General features: G+C 40.5%; 1 protein-coding gene across 1 annotated transcript in view; it reads right to left on the bottom strand.

Annotated features, from left to right (window-relative positions):
* Positions 1-7,071: 7,071 nt before the first annotated feature.
* TMEM182 (transmembrane protein 182) overlaps positions 7,072-23,297 on the bottom strand; it is a 41,749-nt gene continuing 25,523 nt past the window's right edge. Inside the window, exons 4-5 of the mRNA XM_039223192.1 lie at positions 12,163-12,300; positions 7,072-7,169 (exon numbers count right to left, since the gene is read on the bottom strand). Coding sequence (XP_039079123.1) covers positions 7,072-7,169; positions 12,163-12,300 — 236 coding nt within the window. The remainder of the gene's footprint in view (positions 7,170-12,162; positions 12,301-23,297) is intronic.

The raw sequence follows: 23,297 nt of genomic DNA, 5'->3' as shown, positions 1-23,297 counted from the left end.
TGAGGACTGATGGATGTGGGGGGGAGGGGGGGATGGGCATGGAGGAGGGCACTTTGGGGATGAGCACTGAGTGTTATGTAGAAACTAATTTGACAATAAACTATTTGTAAAAAAAAAAAAAAATACCTAATTTTTTGAAGACCAACAAAAATTCACGAAACAGCTCACTGGAGGCAAAATCAAAGTAAGGTACCAAATCCCATAAAGATCTGTGATAAGAAAACCACGGACAATTAAGTCAAAAGAACATGTTGGCTCCCTTATTAATTAGCAGTGTGAGGAAGAACCACTAAATTTACGATTTCACATGGATTCTCTAATGAAATTGAAAACCTTTCCCTCTAAATATCAAGAATTTAGGGAGTCTTCATGGCTCAGTCCGTTAAGCAGCTGACTTGATTTTGGCTCACGTCATGACCTCACGGTTCATGGGTTCAAGCCCTGCATGGGGCTCTGTGCTGACAGCATGGAGTCTGCTTGGGAGTCTCTCTCTCTCTCTCTCTCTCTCTCTCTCTCTCTCCTCTCTCTGTCCCTCTCTTGTCTCTCTCTCTCCTCTCTCTGGCCCTCCCCTGCTCTCTCTCTCTCTCTCAAAAATAAATAAGTAAACATTAAAACATAATAAAAAACAGATATCAAGAATTGAATTAAAAAAAAAGAATTTAATTTAGAAAGCATGTCCTCTGAAACAAAGGTCACATAAAATGTAGTCACAACTACCCATTAGGAACACAACAGCTAATGATAAACAATATGGAAATGATCATAATGTGGAAAAAAAAGTACAGAAGAATTTTCCCCAACACCATGTCACAGACTAAAAAAATAAAACTTTATGTCCTCAATATTTCATAGAAACAAGCAGGGAAGAAAATAAGACATACTATGGAGATTTTGTATATGATTTTATAAAAACCAAGTTTAAAAATGCAGTCCTAGGGAAAAGTTAGCCACAGAAATGGAAACTCTTCAAAAAGACAGGCAAACGTCAAACCCCTATATATACTTCCCTAGAAACAGACATACCTGTATTAAAAAACTAAAGCCTTTTGGAGTTACTGAAAAATTATAAACTTCATCTTTAACTGCTTAGATGTAACTGAAGTGCCTTTGAAATGTGTTTGACAACTTGAATCTCGGGCAGCCACTGGTTACTTGGTGAAGAATCATAAACCCAAGATGCTTCCACCAGTCTCCTGCGTCATGCTTCCACACAGATTCAGTGGCAACTCACTGCAGCTTTTATGGGCCACCAGAAAGGTCACGGAATTCCATAATAAAAAAAAAAAAAGCATTATGAAGAAAGTTAAAGTGAACAGTAAATTAGAATATTAGAATTAGAAACCAATAACCTTTCCTCTACCTGGAGGATTACTGTACTCTAGAGCCAGGGCAATATTCAGCAAGGGCATCTACACAGAACTAGACGGTAAGCTTCAAAAAGTTTTAGGATGGGACGCCTGGTGGCTCAGTTGGTTAAGTGTCCGACTTCAGCTCACATCATGATCTCATGGTTTGTGGGTTCGAGCTCCGCACAGGGCTCTGTGCTGACAGCTTGAAGCCTGCTTTGGATTCTGTGTGTGTCTCTCTCTCTGCCTGCCACCCTCCAACTCCCCTTGTTCTCTGTCTCTCCCTCTCTCTCAAAAATAAATAAGCATAAAAAAGTTTTTTTTAGGATGATAGCTTCAGCTTGCTTCTTGCATCTATTTTCAGAAGATGAAAACAGGGTCTGCAATAGTTAACTGCCACAAGCCCAAAGTAACCTATGGCATAACTCAAATGGACACCCTGATACACCCTGATTAGCAGGTATTACACACTAGGCTGAAGACATTCAAAAAACATCCTACAATAGGAAAAACATTCCAAGGAGGTGGTGGGAGATGAGGTTACTTTTCCAGGTGAAGGTCCCTGGAGGGCAGGGAGAGGGTTCATGCCAACTATAGAAATGAAGAAAAAATCTGGAATGTAGGTAAGCATACAGAGGATAGTATGGTAACTGTGGGTCTGCCATGCCCAGAAGAAAGAACAAAAAGGAAACAAAAAGCAATGTATTTACTATCATTTTCTAAAACGAAACACAGCAATTGGTAAGAAAACACATAATGAACACCTTCTTAGATCTGCATAGGGACACTGAACAACATAACAGACAATGTCCCCACAAGGGGCTTTTGCAGAGGATTCACAAACAGTCTTCATACAAATATTTTTTAACTTAGCCCATACTAATATTTGAAGGTATTATATTAAGCCCCAATGGTTTGAAGGTTGTTCCAATGGGTAAAAAGCATTCCAGGCTCATTGTTTCTCTTTCTTATTTTTTGGAAACTCATTATTTCTCTTTCTCATTTTTAAAACCGAGGTATAATTCACATAGAGCAAAATGTACAAGTTTCAAGTATATGGTTTGATGAGCTTTGATAAATGTAAACATCAGTGTAGCCACAGTCCATTAAAAATAGAACATATTCATCACTATCACTACAGAAAGGTTCTTCATGCCTCCTCCTAGCCCTCACCCAAAGCATCTGTCACTGTAGCAGAGTTTTGCCCTTACAGTTCCATAGGAATGAGAGCATGATGGCATGTAGTTTTGTCTCTGGCTGTTCATACTCAACATGATGACTGAGAAGTCAACCATGTTGTACATGTGTTAGCCGTTCCCAGCTCTTTACTGCTGAGCACTATTCCATTGTAGGAATAGACCACATTTTGCTTATCCATTTATCTATTGGTGACCACTTGGGTTCTTTCTAGGTCTTGACTATACTGAATTAAGCTACTATGAATATTTTGGTTTATGATGCTCCAATTCAAACATAGAATCCTGAAGTGATGGCTACATTTCCTTAGACAAATGGTTTTGAAGAAAGAAATTGGCAACAATATCTTTTTGTGACCTTATGCCCATACCTTTTTATGATCTTATATGAATATCTTTTTATGATCTTATGCCAGACTGGTAAGATGATGCTGGGCTTACAGATGCCATGGCAGTGACCTGGGTGTGCCTGCTCAGGCTTTCCTCCACACCCTTCATTAGGAACCAGAAGGCCACCCCCCGACATCTTTGTTTTCTGGGACTCCTTTGGAAAGACAGTTGCCCCTCAGGTATCTAGGGAGCAGTGTTAGCCTTTAACTTAGAGGCTGTACAAGTACAACCAAGGAGAAAGAGGTAGACCCTTCCTGAGAATGGGCAAGAGTTTAACTTCTGGGGATGGAATAACGGTGCTCCTTCAGGATATGGATGACACTGGAGTCTATAAGTGTCATGTGATTTGGGCCCCACATTCATAAAGGACTTTGGATAATATCTGCAATTAAAACATTTATGTGTTTTAAAAAGAGATAGTATTAATGTATAATATGTAAACACTTAAAATGCCTTAATATTTGTAAACCAGTTTGGCATGTATTAACTTCTAATAGAATAGGAATCTTAAAAATTGCAGACCTTTCTCAACTTTTAAGAAACCCTATGTGTCAGGCTAAAGGAGGGAACAGGGGCATTTGCACAGGCTATTCTCACAGGTCCATTCCAGATCTAAAATGTATACTTATTTTTCTAAACATTATATGATAGGGAAAGGAAATTTTGCCAATTCTACATTTTCTAAAGAGTCATACCTGTCATTATATTCTAACAAGTTTTTTTTAAACAGGTTTATTTTGAGAGAGAGGGGGCGGGAATGCGGGCAGGGGAAGGGCAGAGAGAGAGGAGAGCATCCCAAGCAGGCACCAGGCTGTCAGCACAGACCCCACACAGGGCTTGAAATCACAAACTATGAGATTGTGACCTGAGTCAAAATCAAGAGTTGGACACTTAACCTACTGAGCCACCAGGTGCCCTATAACATACATTCAAAGCACTCAAGTATCCATTAGTTTGTTCATTAAAAAGTTAGTTTTTCCAGGAAAATACATTAGAAGTTCTTAAACATAATTTAAATTATACTTTTGTAATCTCCTTTACATTACTATGTTATTGCTTTCTCTTATAATTAAATTGTGCTCATTTTTTACATATCACATTTCAGAAATTTTGAAACTGTTAATGTATAATGATCAACCATAAAAAATTTCCATTCTTCATTTTCTCAGACTCACTTTCCATTGATTTTTCTCCAGTTTTCTGAGATAGCCTAATACCTTATATAGCTATAGTTTCCTGCCTGTATATTTTCATTACATCTATCTGATTTCCAAGTATTCATTGATGCCCACACTTCATCACACTACCGTCCAAATACATTAATTGTCCCCTCTCTTTCATTATCTAGCACCATGCTTTTATTTAGCCAACCAAACCTATATAATGTCTGTCAGATTTTCCAAATAATTATTACTTTCTTAGATTGGCATAATCATCATAGACCTTAAACATTCTGTGCACCCAATAGTCTATACTCTTTTGAGAAAGGGTTATTGATAGAGAATGATCATGAGGGTTTATCCATCCATACAACTCATTAGGGATTTCATCGGAACGCCACAGATATATTTACTCACAGTCACACTCACTAAGTAGGAAGTGGTTGAAGGACACAGGCCTGGATTCTGACTGCCCTGGTGTAAACCTGACCTCAAAGGTGTACAGGCTAGAAAGCTTTACACTTTACTAGCTGAGCAACCTTGAGCAAGTTCTGTACTTGTCTCTGCCTTGGTGTCTTTGCTGGTAAAATGGAGTGATGCAGGCACCTACCACTGACAGCAGTCATGGGGACTGAATGGGAGTAAAGCACTTAGCAAGGTGCCCGGAATAGGACAAGCAGGTAACAAGCATGTTTTTGTTTTGTTATTATCCTTGTTTATATTGAGCTTTGGCATGAGCTCCTGCTAATAGCTAGAAAATATTATTCTCTGAAATCTTTAAAGCACCAGAGCTTCTCATATGACTGGGCTATTTCAGGACTGGTCAAGAGGCAAGAAGATAAACTGCCATGATGTCTTCCAGTTCTGAGATTTCAGAAGTGAGGGAGAGAGCCCATGTCTTACTGGAATTGTCCACCAGGTGGCACCAGTCACCCCACAGGCCCATAGCTGAACGTTTCAGAGAGGGTAACAGGTGAATCTAGACCTTTGCTCACTTCTGTGTATTAAGGGCATTTTCTTTTTCTTTTTTTTCTTTTTTAAAATTTTTATGTATTCATTTTTTAGTTTACATCCCAGTTAGTTAGCATATAGCACAATAATGATTCAGAAGTAGATTCCAGTGAGTCATCCCCTATAACACTCAGTGCCAATAAGTGTCTTCCTTAATGCCCCTTATCTATTTAGCCCACCCCTCCATCCACAACCCCTCCAGCAACCCTCAGTTTGTTCTCTGTATTTAAGAGTCTCTTATGTTTTGTCCCCTCCTTTTTTTAAATATCACTTTTGCTTCCCTTGTATATATTAAGGACACTTTCTGCCTAAGCATCCAGTGAACAAACTTCTTGTCCTTCTCCAACAACCCTTTAGGTATAGAAATCTCTATGATAGACTCTTAGTATGTCAATCTGGTCATTCAGAGGAGTCTGTATCTAATGTGCTTCTCTTTACTACAAGTAAATATAAAGGTGGGGGGGAGTCCTCAGAAAATACCTAAAATTTTTTAGTAATAAAAGCAATATGCCTTACTCATGCACTAATTATTCTGAGCAAAGTGACTATTTGGGGGAAGGAAGTGGAACAAAGTAGAATATTTGGAAAGAAACTAAGTCCCTTACAGAACTAAATTAATAGTAGATGTTAATGATACACATACTTTAAAGGAGAATGAAGTGATAGAAACTCATCCTGTCTTTACACCACACCAACATCTACCCCCAAACCAGAGATATTTATAAACAGGAAAGAATCTTGCCACCCTACACATCTGCAAACTCCCTTTCTGTGTGGAAATTAATTATACCCCAAATACAATGACACATGAGTAAAAGCATTCCTTTGCTAGGCCTGTAGCTTTAGTTCTTGGAAGAAGCACACAGATACATTTCTAAAAAGGGATGGGGAGCAGTCATTCATGTTTGCAGTTCAAGGTTTTCCAGAAAGTCCCAGGAACGCCATTACCAAACTGACGTCTCATACCCTAGACCCGTCTGGGCAGCAGTGGAACGAGCACTCTGAGAGTCTCCAGTGAGGACATGTATGCACACATTCCTCTGGGGACCTGCCCCTTCACTGCAGCACCATATACCTCCCACAGTTGTGCCCTGTTTGAAACTGAGCCAGGACATGTCTGATCCAAACAGCTTGTCACACACATTCCAACTGTTAAGGCAATGTGGGGAAAATAAACGTTCAAAGAAGTGTCTGAGAAAGAAAGGTAATAAGGCTTTAAAGTATTTTTGTAAATGGAAATTCTTCAGAGTTCTTTCCTATTTAATATTGGCTAAGGTTGACTTATTGTAGCACTTGATGTTTGAAATCATATAGAGGACATTAAAATTCCACACCAAAATTTGAAGGGAGGTCTTCCCACATTATAATAGTATCAGTGTCCAAAACAATACTTTCCTGAACAAATTCCCAAATGTTACAACTGAAGGCACAAAGCCAGGGTACAAAGCAAGTACTTCTAGCAACTATCACAGCAAGTACGAAGAAGGTACTTAGAAAGCAGATCTATTGTACTAAGCCTTTGACTGAGCAAAAGAGAAATCTAAGCTGCCATTCTGTATTTCATAAAAATCAGAGACACCAATTCTACTACAAAAAGTACATGTGGCTGATATATCAGCAACCTACAGTTTTCATTAGTCACCCTTTCCTCTCCTCCACTACTCACCTCCAACAGAACAGAGTTATGAGTAAAATGCTAAGTCCTGGACTTTCGTAAAATAATTCTGTTCCCCACTGGGACATTATGCTTGTGATCCTCTCCTGAAAGCCTACCTCTGATGCACTTAGAAAGACCCAAAAGCTTTAGAAAACCCATTACGGCAAGTATTCGCTGGCCTTCCAGGTCTGTTCTGCTAACACAGAGGCCCCTTTGCTTGCTCAGGGTGAGCGGCTGTTTATAGCCTGGACCTCTCACAATATAGACATGGAGACAGCAGGTGCAAGCAGGGAGATGCATATGCCGTAAGTTTAGAACGCCTGCCTCTGGACCGTCAGCAATTCTTCCCTAATCCCTTCCTGCCCATGGTCTTCTGTTTCCTCCACATACTCCTCTCGCTCTGCTTTATCTGGAGGAAGACGTGAGAAGCAAGGTATGACACTGAGTGCTTCCTGGAAGCCACGTGTGCAGTCTCAGCCAAAAAAAAAAAAAAAAAAAAAAAAAGAACATCTGAAATATGCCCCTTGGCTCTGTGACTGTGACCTATTTTTTCTAAGATTCAGGTGAAAAAGTACCTTGTAGTTGGCAACCATGACATTTGTCTTATCTCATATAGAAATAAATGTGCTTAACTAATGAGCTACTACAAATTCCATTGATCTTTTGAAAGAAAAAGGAAAACAAACTGCAAATCTGATTTCTTTCTGATTCAGTATTTTATGTTGTATTTTGGATTCCGAATCTTATACTCCCTTCATATCTACTCACCTTTCCGATGCTACTTTTTATTTTATTTTTAAAAAAAAATTTTTTAATGTTTTATTTATTTCTAGGAGAGAGAGAGACAGCCATGAGCAGGGGAGGGTCAGAGAGATGGAGTCACAGACTGAAACAGGCTCCAGGCTCTGAGCTGGCAGTCAGCACAGAGCCCGACCCGGGGCTCGAACCCACGAACCGTGAGATCATGACCTAAGCGAAAGTTGGACGCTCAACCGACTAAGCCACCCAAGCGCTCCCCGATGCTACTTTTTAAAGAGGCTTCACATCACTACACTTTTAGAAAGCACTGTCCTCTGGATCCGAAGGGAGCAGGGATGAGCTTGGAGGGATGTGCTGCAGGCGGTTCATCCCACATGGTAAAGGATTTATACAACTCACCCCAACTCACTCAGTTTGTATCCCTGGTGACCAGTAACAGCTTGGGCAACACCTGTCTAGGTGAGGAGTATACCCTGTGGTCACGGAACAGGGCAGAAGTCAAACCACTACTTGGCCTCCAGGGGACTAATTGTTCCAAAAGTCCACTTAACAGCAGAGGTACCATTTACTTCCATTACTACTACCTGGGTCTAAAACAAGTGCTGCTAAATTTCTGACTTACAAGAAGTCCCTGTAGTCTCACCAGCCTGAGGGTCCCACAAGGGATTTAGCCAAGTTTCAGAAGGTTTTCAGGGACCTCTACCCAGGAGGGACTGTCTAGCTCTACAATCAGCAGAAGAACATAATCGTACTTTGTCACTCAGGAATAGGTGATTTCAATTACGAAAGAAAAATCTTTGTACCCTAACATGCTGCTAAAATACAGATTTCTAGTTTTTATGGCCTATCACCCAATGTCAGTGTCCCGGAACTTCCAGATCATGTCATTATTCTTTCCTGTTCACTTAGAAGTCTTACTCCTGCACAACAATTCCTGTATTGACGTCACTTTGCCCAGGCACCAGGAATATTCCGTGCCATCATAATTTCCCCCATGTAACCTGAATGTTTTCTAATGCCATGCCTACCCATTCTATCTTTTCCCGCATCTTTCCTGTCACCTCCAATATCACAGGGTTAGGAGAAGATAGGTGTCAGCCCCCTTTGGATCTGAAAGTTCTCTGGGAGTCCACATTAAAACAAATGTCAGCAACTGTGTAGGCTTGTAGTGTGCATGATGAGACCCACTGAAACAGGTTCTGTGGTATCACATCCTGACAGTTACCATGCATGTGGTTCCGACCTGAACCTCCTCAGGGAGCACGTGGCCAGAGCCTGCCTGAAGAGGAATCTGCCCAGATGCAAGGAGGGACAACACATGCCCTCTCGTTTTGCTCTGAGCCTGTTGAGCCTGTTGACGGAGCAAGAGGAATACCATGGACCCCACCCCTTACTCACACTGACAACTGTGACATCAGCATGGCTCAGTCATGCATGGAATGCCCAAAAACAGTCTTCTTGCTAATGCCAAAGAGCCTTTCTACACGTACACACCCAGCAATGGCCATTTGGAATTTGGGTATCCCCTATCCTACAGTCATCTGTCCAAATAGAGAGAGATGGCAATCTTGTTTGTGGCATTGATGAAGCTGGCACAGCAACCCTGAGCCCAAGCTGCACCTGTCACTAACTGCCCCACAGAGCACAGAGCATTGGCACAGGGCAGCATGGGAGGCTCAGTTAGGCAAGGAATGATGAGGCCCGCAAAAAACAGAGAGATTCTAAACTATCAGATGCATGGAATGAGATCTCTTCATTTTGAAACTATAACATCCTTTCCAAAGAAAGCATTATAAATTCAATTCAGTTTAACTCAGTAGATGATTATATGCATGGGGCCATATTAAGTGTGGCACACAAAAATCTGGCTGGCCCAAAACCCTAGTGTTTACTACATGTTTTCCTAGTGTTCATATAGCATAACATGTAAGTTTCCATCTTCAGCTTTGAAAGGATAAGTTGCTTATTAACATTACCTGAGAATGTTAATAATAGACAATGAAAAAATTTTACAAATTCTTCTATTAAAGTACTCAAGCTTCAGGATAATTTATCGGCCCCATAACTGCCTTAACAAAACTGTGCTTCATTGTGGAAATTGCCACTAGACCATAAACTTTCGTTATTCTTGAAAACATCACTTTTTCTGCCCAAGGTAATGAAATAAACAGTAATATTTTGTCCCATCCAACAGAATAATCCCTCTGTGTTCTTGGAAAACAAATGGCCTTACACAAACACTAAAGAATTCTGCCATGAAGGAAATTAAAAGTTAAATTTTAAAGGAACTGTTCTCGTAATTGTCCAGTTCAGTTGCTTTCAGAATGGACCCCAGAATACCATGGACACTTCTCAATTCCCAGGGGGTTTTGCATGAAGACTTGGCAAGGAGGACCTCAGCCCCATACCAACATACAGCAAAAATTCATCAGAAAAAGAAATCCCACAGGCCATAAGTATAGGAGTACATATCCAAGGCTTTACCTCCCTACAGAGTTCTTAGCCAAATATAATCCTTTAGATATACTATTTTTTCGCACAATTTAAAACTGACCAACATTTTGTTTTCAAAAGCACTAAGCATACACAGAGATGCATAATTCTTTTATCAGAATGAACCAAGAATGAGAGCATTTCTGAGCCTAAAACAACTGCGCTGTCCATAATATGTACTAAACCAATGCTATTACAGTTAACCCTTGAACAATGCAGCATTAGGAGCGCTGACCTTACGTGTAGTTGAAAATCTGCCTATATTTTTTAACTTCCCTAGGAATAATAGCCTACTCTTGACCAGAAGTCTTACTCATAACAGTTGATTAACACATACTTTGTATATATGTTTTATACTGTATTCTTACAGTAAAGTAAGCTAAGAATATAATATGTCATTAATAAAAGCATAAGGAAGAAAATACATTTATAGGACTACACTGTATTTATAAAAAAGAGTCTGTGTGTAAGTGGACCCACACAGTTCAAACTATATTGTTCAAGGGTCAACTAGCTGTACATATTTCCCTTATTGGAAAAGATGAAAAATAAAAGCAAGGAATGAGAAGAAACAAATATTTACACACTCTGGCAGACAGCTGTTATTTCTGGGAAGACCATGAAAAAATATAAACCTTCACTAGACCTTTTAATGAAGCAAACATAGAATGTGCTTTTCCCTTCTTCCTTGGGGGGGAAAAATATTTGGCTCAGAAAATGGTCAGTTTTAAGACCTATAAGGGGTTTGGTCTTTTGGAATTATGAATTAAAGAAAGGACATCATAAATTATGATACTGACAAGGAAGAAGCCCAACACAAAATGTCACACATTGTATGAATCCATTTATATGAAACTTCCAGAACAGACAAACTCATAGAAACAGAAAGTAGATGATTGCTTACTTCAGGCCAGAAGGAGGAAAGGAGGGGAGATGATGAGGTCTCTTTGCGAGGGAATAAAAATATTTGGGAATCAGAGAGTGGTAATATTTGCACAACTCTGGAAACATACTAAAAAACACTGCATTGTATACCTTGAAAAGGTAAATTTTGTGAGGAAATTCAGGCCCTTGAAAACAAGCTCCTTGAAAAACCAGCGAGGAAAAGAATTGAATATAAGACCAAAGAATGACAGAATGGGTTAAAGAGAACTCTGATTTGATGAGGTTTTTTTTTCTTTTTTGAGCTCTTTGAACAGAAGATCTGTATCTGATTATTCTTTTTTATTCTTGCTACAGAATTAAGTACAATGCTGTGTAAGAAGTGTGCTCAAAGGAACTGTGTGAATTGGCCATCGATTAAATGATGATAGAACACATGACAAGCTGTCTCTGAAATGATTTAGAGATGACAAAGCTATCCATTCTGTCCCTTTACTGTCACTACCATTTCCTACAGAAACACGTTGTCCTTCTTACCTGACGTTACAGTGTAGCCCAGTCTTGTGCAATTTGGTCTTACTCGTGGTAAAGTTTGTCTAATTTTCTAGAACTGTTATCTTTATAAATCACCTATGCACTTATATTTTCATATTAGTGTCCTGGCTTTTACCTCTCAAGTAAATGAAAAAGATGTAACATTCACCAGATACACCCAGTCAATTATTTTTCTATTTGTGCTATGATCACCATAAGCAGGCATTAAAAAGACTAGTTGGAAAGCCAGCTAAAACAAACACAGGCTTTGCCAGGGAGAGAATGTGTTTCGCTAATGCCCATGAACCACAGCTAAGAAAACTGAATGGTGACATTGTAGAAAGAGATGCTTTTTACCTGTGATAAATAAATCACGCAGGTTTGTAATATCATCGGGTGCTATCTCTTTAAAAGCACACAGAAAAGTTCACCCACATGGTGATGTTAAAGGGACACATGTTATGACCCCATTTTACAGAGAGAAAGTAAACAGGTTAATTCCCTTCTAGTGCCCTCTTCATACAATATGGATACAAGGAGCAGATGCTGTGGAGCACACGGGAAATGCAGTCTCCAGAGAGGGGTGTGCATGTCGTGGGCGCTCAGGAAATACTGCGTATGAATATCATTGTGTTACCACTACGAGAAGCCTGAAATCTGAAACTAGAAAAGGAGAATATGAAGATATGGAGGAAAACCATCGCTGGAAATTGCACCCTTTGCGCAGCACATACCTGCAGCAATGTACCCGCCTCCGCCGGCTTTATAGAGAACGTGGCTCGCGAAGGGGGCTGCACAGATGATCAGAAAGCTCGCGGTCACCACGACGACGACCCCCAGAAGCATCAGGACTGCCCAAAAACCACGGTAAACTAGAGACCCGGGGGTGGGGTGAAGGAGAAAAGAAAAACACACTTAGTTTGTGAACACTGCTTTAGATGGTACCACCCAGTTTCTTTCCTCTTTATTGTTCTGATTTCAGCCACAGCACTGCTGGGCGCAATCCCAAGCCACAGGTCCCGACTTAGATCCAAGGAAACCTCACTAGATAACTCTGTACTCAATGATTTCGACCTTCAGTTCACCCGTGTTCGGCATTTGCGCCGCACACACGCTCATTATATTCTAGGAGCTCATTTTCCTGAACAAATTTTCCATTTTAGAAGTGGAGATATTCCAAAACTCTGGAAAGAGTACCCTTGAGTAAGTAATTGGGTCACAGATAGGGTTCCATACCAAACATACAAAGACATGAAAACGCATCACGTTTACAAATATGGCCTCTTACCACCACTATAATTCACTAGAAGGTAATAATCACTCCAATCCCGTAAAAGAAAAGTATACTTCTATTAAAATTGTGATGCCATAGGAAAGTAGTCTTCAGGTAATAAAAATAGCAAGTAAAACCAAAAATAAAAGTTTGTACAGACTGAGATTTTAAATCAGGTTTATTTAAGGCACACTATTTTCTACCAATATTTTTTCTTAGAAAGACTCAAAATGAGAACTTAGAGTAATCTCTTATGCCTGGACCAGCAAGGCTGAATTAATGGGTGCAGCTGGTGATAAATGGATTTTGGGTTTGGTGATACATAGTAATCAAATACAGAGGAATTCTAATGATCATTTTTGAGCAGGATAATTACCGATCTATTAAACAAATTCATCATTTCCCAAGGGCTAAAACACTAAAATAAGTACCTTTTGGTGTAAATGAGAGAAAGCTCCATAAAACACATTAGTCAAGTTACCTTTTTTCATGAAAATATAGACTTGATATAAGAAAGCAGAAAAAGAAAAAAAAGAGTTTTCTCCACAAGCCCACCTGGCAAGGAAAAAACATGTCCATCAGCTGAAATCTTATAGAAAAGAGGATGGGACGATGGATATTTGCGGGGAGAAGGCACTGCAGTTAAATGGGAAAGGCAGGCTGCACATTTTGTGTGGCCACCTCTGAAAGACAGGGGTGAAATGCCGGTTTGTACCCCTCGTGCCCATGCTGTTCACTTGACAGTGGCTTCCAGGTCTGCAGTGTAGGAGGATTCTATGGCTGCATTTGGGCTCTGCAGGCAGCTACGCAGTGGAGAAGGACTGATCATTTTTGAGCGTGGGAAGAGTGGCAGACTGTGAGCCAAACGTGTGCTGTCCAGGTTCTACCAGAATTTGCTGGAGAATTGGCAAGCTTCGCAGTTTACATTTTCATTCATTCACACACACACACACACACACAGACACAGACACACACACACACACACACAAATATCCCTTCACATTGGTGAGCCTCACATTTATCATGTGATAGGTTCTGTGGCAAGTGCTAGGGGTGAAAACGTGAATAAGAGGCAGGCCAGGGAATAAGAAGCCCATTCAGTATTTCCCCTGATCACGACTAAAACGTGGACCCACAAGGCAAATAACTATCTGAGGAGTTAGAAATGTAAACAGTAAGTAGGCAACTTTCAGCCTAAGGAAAGATAAAATTGGCTACAAAGTGTTTTCTGAGTTCTTCCTTTTTTTTTTTTTTTTTCCCCTCTTCCTAGATTGGGCCTGAAGACAAGCCAGATTTGGAACTTTGTAAAAGGTGCAAACAGAAAACAAAAATGAAAACAAAAACAAAAACAAAACCCATAGTTACGATCATCATTCTGGCTAAATCAGAAGGAAACGGGGTCCCTGTGAGCCAGAGTACAAGGATAGTCCCAGTGTTGAATTTTTTTTTCCTCCTACTCCTGCCCTCAAGGCTTCAGAAGTAGATCTGCACGGCTACCCCAGGGAGGCATGGACACTTAAGATCCCAAGTGATGATTTAACCCTTTGGCTATAAGAATGAGAAAAAGGGACCCCAATTTGTAAGGAATGAGGTAACCACTGCTGTAGGTTTTCTCTTTTCTTGTGCTGCTTTGCACTGTACTACAGTTGCATGGAACTGGGCTATGGCTCAGGAGGCCAAAACTCAGAAAACCCTAATCTTTCCAGCCAGAAAAACTGGAAACGTGGGCCTTGGAAGCCTGAGGGTGTGGGAGAAACCCCACAAATGAGAGAGACCCAAGGAAGAGAATGTCTAATTCTGGGTTTGAACCTACAGCAGTGATGAGCTTACTCCCCAAGCTGTGCATGTGCAGAAAATGCCCAGAGCAGTTCAGTGAAGGCTTTGAGAACAAATTACAGTATCAAAACCACCCAAGTACCAGAGCCCTGAGTGGCACATGCCCCAGGCAGACCCAAACAGCATAGCAAAGGCTTTGAAATTGACCTTGCAAAGACTACCACAGAAGTAAAGGACAGACATGCAGGTGGATCGCCCCTTTAAACAACAAATCAATGTTCTCCAGAGGGTTTTTTACAATATGCAAAGTCTAGCAATATAATGCAAAATGTCTAGGCTATAACCCAAGTCACTTGATACACTAACATTCATGAAAATCTGACCAATTCTCAAAGGAATGAGCAATCAGCAGACGCCAACCTAAAGATGGTTCAGATGTGTCAATTCTCATACAGACATTAAAGCAGCTAAGCAGCTACTCCATTTGCTATGAGCCAAGGTAAACACTGTTGAAATGAATAGAAAAATAGAAATTCTTAGAAGAGATAAAAATAATAAATTGAAGTAAAAAATATAATATCTGAAATTTAAAATCCATGAAGTGAACTCAATAGCAAAATGGAGATGAAAATGAAGCAGGCAAAACTTGAAGACAGAGCAGTAGAAATTATCCCAATTGGAAGAACAGAAAGAAAAGCAATTGAAACCAAAAATGGCTAAGGTCTCAGAGATGTGGGAGACAATATCAAAAGATGTCACATTTGTGACACTGGAATCCCTAAGGAAGAGCCAGACAATGTTGGTACAGAAAGAACATTCATCGAAATAATGCCTGAAAACTTCCCGGACTTGTTTAGATAACAGAAACTCAACAAACTCCAAAAGGAATAAACAAACAAACAAACAAAAATTAGCCCAGACACAGAATAAAATCACAAAATAAAAATCAGAAAAACATAGATAAAGAAAAGAATTTTGAACATAGTCACAGGCAGGTTGGGGGAGGGGAAGGGGATGGCATATTAAATGCAGGAGAACAGTAATGCAAGGACCACAGTTTCTTATGAGATATAACAGAGGCCAGTAGACAGTAGAACATCTTCAAGGTGCCAAAAGAAAAGAACTATCAACCTCAAATTCTGTTTCTAGGAAAGATACCTTTGAGGGATGAAGGTGACTTTATCAAAGCAGACCTATTCAATACGGACATTCGAAAATGGATTTCTTTAGGTTGAAAGAAGTGATGCCAGGGTTCACTTGAAACTTCAGGGATAAAGGAAGTGAAACAGAAAAGGTGAATATCTGCATAAATGTAGTCTCGTATTTTTCTCATCTTAATTTCTTTAAAATATACCTGCCGGTTGAAATACAAAAATATACTATCAGCAAAATATGGTAAAGAAGTAAAGCTTTTGGAATCAGAGAAACCTGAGTATTTACCATTTCCATGTGATATAACCAGTTACTTAAGGTTCCTGAACCTCTATCTCTTCTCTAAAATACAGATGTTTGTATCCATCCTTTACAGTTACTGGAGGAATTATTAATGATGTATGTGAAGTGTGTGACATACAACAAGAGATCAACGAATGGCATTTATTTTGTCATTGCTTTTATTCACATTATTATTTAAATTGCATCAACACTATGCAGCAGGTGGTACTGTGTTCAGTAACAGGAAAAGTGAATTACTTCCCTCAGAGATGCTTGCATACTGCTTTTAGGTACCATCGATGCTTGGAAATCCCTTTCGATTACTACACAGGATGCAGTAGGGAAGTTGTGTTTGACCAAGCTCTTTCATACCGTTTTCCTTGGGAAGTTTCCTTGTCCCCTAACCTCCAAGAAGGCACTGGCCATGTTTTATAACGTGTGACTGTATTTCTAAATACACGGAATACAAACAAACGGAGTCAGACACTGAACAAAAGACAGCTCAGACATGGTGACTTCGGATCCACACCTGATGATAACCGACGTTTTGTAAAGATGAGTTGGACTCATCAGAGTGATCCCTGGAGAACTGGAAAATTAGATACCTGAGGTGATTAGTAGAGGGTTGAAGTTAAAGGAAGCACTGGTCGCTGGGTCCAGAAGAGCCACATGCGAGCAAGAAGTCAGGCATTATGACTCGGGCCACAGAGAGAGAGGGCAGAAACAGCATGACATGCCTCTCCACAGAGAAGAGCAGAGGAACTGAAAGAAGGAGAGGAAGTACCTGGTGAGGCACAGAGAGAAAGAGAGCAAGACAAAAATGCGGATAAATGCTCCCCAGAGCTGCTGCCAGGTCCTGTCCTGTTGTTTGCTCTCACAAAATAGCCTGACTTTTGATTCTGAGTCCCCTGTAAAAGGCAAGAATGACAGATCTGTATTTGAGGGAAGGGGAACCTCAGTCCTGAAGAGTTGTGACTGTACCGAAATTGCTTCCAAGTGTGTGTCTTGATTGCAGTCACTGTGTGCTTTAGTTTTCTACTTGTGCTTCAGCATTCAAAAGTACGTAACTTCAAGCCTATTGCAAAATGTTTTGGAACTTCCTGTTCCTTGGCTAATTATATCACTTACTTTGCATATGTGGCACACTTTGATTCCAGAATTAAAATGTTCACCCATAATTAAGAATCATCTTGCAGAATTGGGTAGAGTTTTTTACTGTCTGAAGTAAAACTGAGGTGATCAGAGAAACTTCAACATAAAATGAATGAAGTATATGTGTTTTGGGAGTCAAACATGATATTGGGGCCCTTCCACGAACTAACTTGTGTGACGCTGAAGGACCACAGTTTTCTTAGATGGAAAACAATATCCTTCACATAAGTTTATAGAAAGAGTTGAGAAAATATAAGAAAAGTAGCTACATGCAGTAAGTACTCACGTACATTTGCTATTACTATTATTAATGAATATTCACCCAGTAATAATAAAATGTCAACAATATAGTTAACACATAAAAGACATCTACTAATCTCATAGATCCAGGATGGACAAGATTTCAGTTTTAATATAGCTACACCTTTCGAATTTTGGCAGGGAGTGTGTTTTTGTTTGATTAGTAGTTTGTATTGTTTAAGGTCCTAGATTGTGAATGTATCTCAGGGATCACTTAGTTTTTTTTCCTTGTTCCTTATATGAGCCCGTAAAAACTGTGAAGTTTTGTCTTTGAAAGCTTTAGACTGTGCCAAGTGAAAACATCTCTAAAATCCATTTGTACTATTAAGTACAATTCAATGCTTAACTTAACCCATATTGGATTTCTATTAATTCCTGTTAGAACATGAAGCAAGATGTACAATGTAAATAGATTTATATGTAATCTATATCATCACAATTTGGATTAATTAAAGGGAAGCTTCATCTGAATCTGTGAAAGTCCAGAATAAATGACTATTTTCAAAGCAATGGAGTTCTGTTGATTCTAAATAAATTGGTGAATTGACCTAACAAAGTGCTTCTTGTTCAAGTGTTGTAATGAGGATGAGTAGTAATTAGTGTAACAACAGATGTTTTAGAAATGGTTCTTCTAGAGTATTCAGCTGATTTTCTTAAAGAGATGAAGTTTTTACCCTGACGGTATTACTTGCACTACTAATTTACTTAGTAACTTCATCTTTGTAGATCTAGGTTAAAAATCATCAGCCCAGGGTATGCTGAAATGTCATGTCACTATATTCTGTGTATGTCACTTCATATTTTTTTATCATATTTTCACTCATATACAATATTTTCTAGCTTTCATTTGAGGACTATCCTGTTGCTTTCCAATGGAGAAAAGAGACAAGTCATTAGAGACTGCTTAGCGTGTTGAATAAGAGTATATGGAACGCAAAACTATGTTCACAATGTGTTTTACTTATAAAAAGTACATAACATAAAGAGTATTAACTGCGTTGAAAGTTCAAATTTCAGACTGAAACATATACCAAGAGGAGCTCATATCTTGGGTATACCTAAAGGCCAAATTCCAAAATGATATTAATTAGGAACTGAAACATCCTTAATTAATTAGGAACTAAGCATCCTTCAGGGAGGAAACATAAAAATCACCTGAAACCGTAGGACAATGAAGGCCGTGAGATAAAGTGGACTGTTAACTGTGCACGTCAGTATGTGTGCATATGTATGAGTATGTGGGGAGGAGGGTATGGGGTGTGTGTGGGGGGGTGTACACATTTGCACATGTGTGCAGGTTCCCACAGACCACAGACAGTAAGCTGATGGCAGAATTGGCATCTGTTCTGAATTCCATCTAGAAAAATAAAAACCCTACAGTATTTTTTTTCCACTAAGAACATAATAAAATATACTAAAACTCATTAATTTTGATGCTAGAGCAACCAGAAGTTTTAATTCTGGATTATTTTATAAGAAGCTCCATTCCAAGACATTCACATCCATCCAGTAATTCAAGCCAGCATCTTACAAGGGACTGCAAAGAGAGACCTGCCAGGCTTGCTTGGCGAATGGGTGTGTTGTTGACAACTATAAGTCACTTAATTTAGCAAACATTTCTATGGCTGTCTCGGCACCAAAAAGTGCTAGAGTAAGACACATCTCTTGCCCTCACAAGTTCAGTCCAGTGATGGAAAAACAGGTATGACAGGTGTGATAGGTGCCCTAGCAGAGGTATTCATGGAATATCACAGAGCCAGACAGACCACTGCCCAGAGAATCACTATTTCAGGGCTGAATGGTAATGAGTAAAGCCTTACAGTTCTGATTCTAGTTGAACTGTCATGTCAGAAGGCAAGACAGAGGTCAGTCTCATCACAGGAGGAAAGTTCCAGGGATCAGGAAATAGAAAGCAGCTCCCTGCAGCTGCTTCCCATATGGATGAAGGGAACAGAAAACGAGGGACAGAAAGGTAGTCAGGGCCTCATGGGCCATTCAGCAAGTTAGTCCTTGTCATACTACTCCTAAGGAGCCCCAAAGGTCAGCTATCAGAAATTATAGCCACACTTGTATCAAAATACTGCTCCTATAACTGTCCAGAGTCAAACAGGCAGGAAGAAGACTAGAAGAAGGAAACTAGTTAGGAAGTTACTATAGTAATCCAAGTGGGGCCTAAAGCCAGGCAGTCGGGATAGAGAGGAAACAAGCTTTATTGAGAAGCTTTGTTACAGGAGGTGAGAAACCAGCAAGAATGAAGGCTGTTCTTCATGGATTTTTCCTTTACATGCGGGAGCAGTTTGTTCTGTTAAGATAGTAACAAATCTCCTCTCGATTTTGTAATATTATAATGTACACATGAAACCTTCTTCCACACAGAGTAGAGAGGGGAAAGTCAACCCACATGATCACAGTTCCAAATTCATAGTGTTTTGATAAATTATTTTGTTGTGTATATAAAAATGTAAATATTGTATTTGCAGTTTAAAGACAAACTTAAGTGTTATTCATTTTTTAAAACTTGCTATCTTGCCTCAGACACCTCACAGAGCTAGTTCATAAAGCTAATCCTATGTTTCGACACATCCTCAAGCACACAGTGTGAAGTGCTATAAAATGTTTTATAAGAAGCCAAAACAAAACACGCCACCCCCCCCCCGCCCCCCACCATCGTCGGCAGCAAATGAGAACCTCCAGCATATGTTGCCATAGCTTTAGGCAAGACGCTTCTGTTACACAGGCCAGCAAGCCTGTCCTGCCTCTCTCCATACACTACTGGTCTTGGCAGCATTGGGCAGCTCTAAAAATACAGTCCTGCCTTCACCAAAGCAGAAGGACAGGCTGTACAGTGTGTCCGCGTCTGGGCTCTGCAACTGCGGACGTGCCAAGTCACGTGCTCTGCACGGTCCATTGATTTTTTTTTCTGAACAAAAAGAACATTGAAAAGCCTGATGGAGTTTTTTTACTTCCCTACTGTAAACGCAGGCAGTGAAGGAATAGCTGAGAGGGAAGGCTGTCTTGACCAGGAGGGGCAGAGGCCTCACCTTCTGTGCTGGCTGTGACCTTGGGAAAGTCCCTGAAGCAGAAGCATGGGTTTCTTCATGTGGTTTCGTGGGCTTTCCAGACTGGAGGGTGCCTCTAAGGTCACTATCTTGTTTCTCCTCCTGATGATCTTAGGGGGTAGGAAGGGAGGCTTGCCGGGTGCTGGGCTTGGCAGTGTCACAGGTAGACGTGGTGGTGGCCGCAGTGACAAGGGTACTAGCACAGTGTGGCTTGATACAGAAGCAGCCAGAATACGTAAGTCACAGCGATGAGGAACTGAGGCACTCAGAAGTGAGGTGAAGGGGATCAGGATGTGTCACCCCAAAATATGCCACTTTGAGTAGGGACTATCTTGAGCTGGCAGCAAATAAGAATCAGTTCATGCAGAAAGAAACCTGTGGGGGCTTTTCCTCATCCTACTAAAAGCAGAAACTTGTGAGATATCAAGTCTGCTCTTCCAGGGGAGTTTTATCGCCATGAAAGAGACAGCAAGTCAGCACCAAGACGGGTCTCCAAACACATCTACTAAAGTACCCTTGCTGTCCATCAGTTTCTCCCGGATGGTTCCTGGTCACTATCCTACAGTTTACCACCGCTACCACCGCTAGCCCAAACCCCTTTTCCTCTGTCTTGTCACATCACCACATTCATGTTCTTTGCTAGGAAGGCTTATCTGCTTCTTTGGCCCTTTTTTTTTTTTTTTTTAAGGTAGGCTTCATGTCCAGAGCAGAGCCCAACATGAACTCATGACCCTGAGATTGGCACCTGAGCCAAGATCAAACCACCCAGGTACTCCTAGCTCTTCATTTACCTATGAAGGCCTCCATATGCATACAGACTAATAAATCTTTTCTCATCTCCTCTGTCTTTTTCTAGTATAATTTGCAGGGTCACAGTCACTGAACCTAAGGGGGTAGAATAAAATTTCCCTACAGAGGTATTGTGTACAAAGACACTCAGACTCTAATACAAGGAACCAGGTTAACCTCTGGCTCCAAGGTCTTTCTCTGACCCCTCCTTTCTCTGGGTCCTAGATTCGCAGCCCCATCCCTGCCTGAGCATCAGAGCCACCTGGAGGTTTCTAATATCATACCCAGGCCAGGATTCCAAACCAGTCCAATTAGGTGAGACTCTCTCGGTGGGCACATGCAAGCAGACTTTGTAAATCCTCTAGGAGAGTGGACCACAGAGCCAGGTTGAGAACCTCTGGCCTCTTGGATCTCTCTGGAGCTGCCAACTGCATTGTGAAGGTGTGTACACCGTGAAGTGGCTCAGCCTTTCCAGATGCCCTTTCCTCTGTCATCACAGCAGTCCCTAGTCTCTATTTTACCAATGAGCCTGGAGACCTTAAGGAAAGTTCCAAAAATTAAAACAGCCAGTAAATGACAAGGTCAAGATTTGAACTCATGGCTGTCTGATCATAGTCTGAGACACCATTAGTCTCTGTGTTTAGGGTGTGTGTGTGTGTGTGTGTGTGTGTGTGTGTGTGTGTGTGTGTGTTTCAAATGAACTACCACTGCTCCATCAGAACCTTCTAGGCTCAAATCCTCACACTCTGGCTCCTCTCATCTTATCCTGCAGAAATCCTGAAATTTTACTGAAATTTCCTGTTGGGAATGGGGAACACCATTATGCCTCTGGCCTTTTGCAATATTCTTTCCCCTCACTAGAATGAATAAGCCTTCTTACTTGTCACTTGAGATCCATTCAAGCTCCTTCCTTCCTTGAAGGAACATAGTGGAGTTACTTCCTCCCCTCCACAAAAGGCAGGAGAGCACTGAACCAGTAAGAGCTAGGTGAAAAAAGTAGAATAGCCCTTATCTGCTGAACAAGGATGAAAGAAGTAGAATAGCCCTTGAGCAAGTTACTTAGCTTCTCTGTGTCTTAGTTTCCATTCCTAGACTGTGATTATAATGATACTTATCTTATGGTGTTGTAAGAGGACTGAAAGAGAGAAACACTGAGCAGAGTGCCGGGCCCCCCACTCAGTCAGTGTTCTTGACACATGCCCGTCATTGGACTTAGCACTGCTCAGCCCTACTGTCTTCTCACTTTACACATCTCCTCCACTTCTGGACTGTGAGCTCCTTCAGAGCAAAGACTCAGTCTTGCTCATCTTTCTAACCCTAGGGAAAGCTTCATGTCTGGAGTGTAAGAGACAGTCAATAAAAATACAAGTGAGTGGATAATCAATAATTTATCACTCAGTACCCACTGAAATCTCAAGTTATGCAGCCAAAGCTAGGGGAATATTTAACAGCCATGGGACAGAAAGAAGCAAATTCATTCGAAACAGAAAGGAATCCATGGTCTCGGCCTCACTACCACAACAACTGGGAAGTCTTTATTACCTGAATCCCTACTAGGGAGAAACAGGCACTTGGAAAAGAAGAGATGAGTAATCAAGTAATGAGACATCAATACCTGGAGCTAAGTAAGGGTACTAAGGATGATGTGACTGTCCTTTCCATACTCCTGAATATCCCGTGCATAGAAATGAAACAAGAACATCAGGGATCCACATAAGCTTTCCTACTCAACTCTAAAAATGAAAGAAAAGAGGGGCGACTGGGTGGCTCAGTCAGTTAAGTGTTTGACTTCGGCTCAGGTCATGCGGCTCAGGTCATGATGTCATCATTCCTGAGTTCAAGCCCCATATCGGGCTCTGTGCTGACAGCTCAGAGCCTGGAGCCTGCCTTAGATTCTGTGCTCCCCTTTCATTCTGCCTCTCTCAAAAATAAATAAACATTTTTAAAAAAATGACAGAAAAAAGACACATTTCCTTATTCTCCGAGTCCCTTTAAAAAACAATTCTGGCCTATACCTGAGAAGTCTTATTATCCTTTATATTAAGCCATGAAAAGAATATGTTTAGAACCACTTTACTTGTATACT

This window comes from Hyaena hyaena, unplaced genomic scaffold (assembly GCF_003009895.1).
Source record: "Hyaena hyaena isolate Hyena2069 unplaced genomic scaffold, ASM300989v1 scaffold_1287, whole genome shotgun sequence".
In the NCBI taxonomy this organism is placed as follows: domain Eukaryota; kingdom Metazoa; phylum Chordata; class Mammalia; order Carnivora; family Hyaenidae; genus Hyaena; species Hyaena hyaena.
Note: the sequence above shows the minus strand (reverse complement) of the source record. Positions and strands in the feature narration are given on the sequence as shown.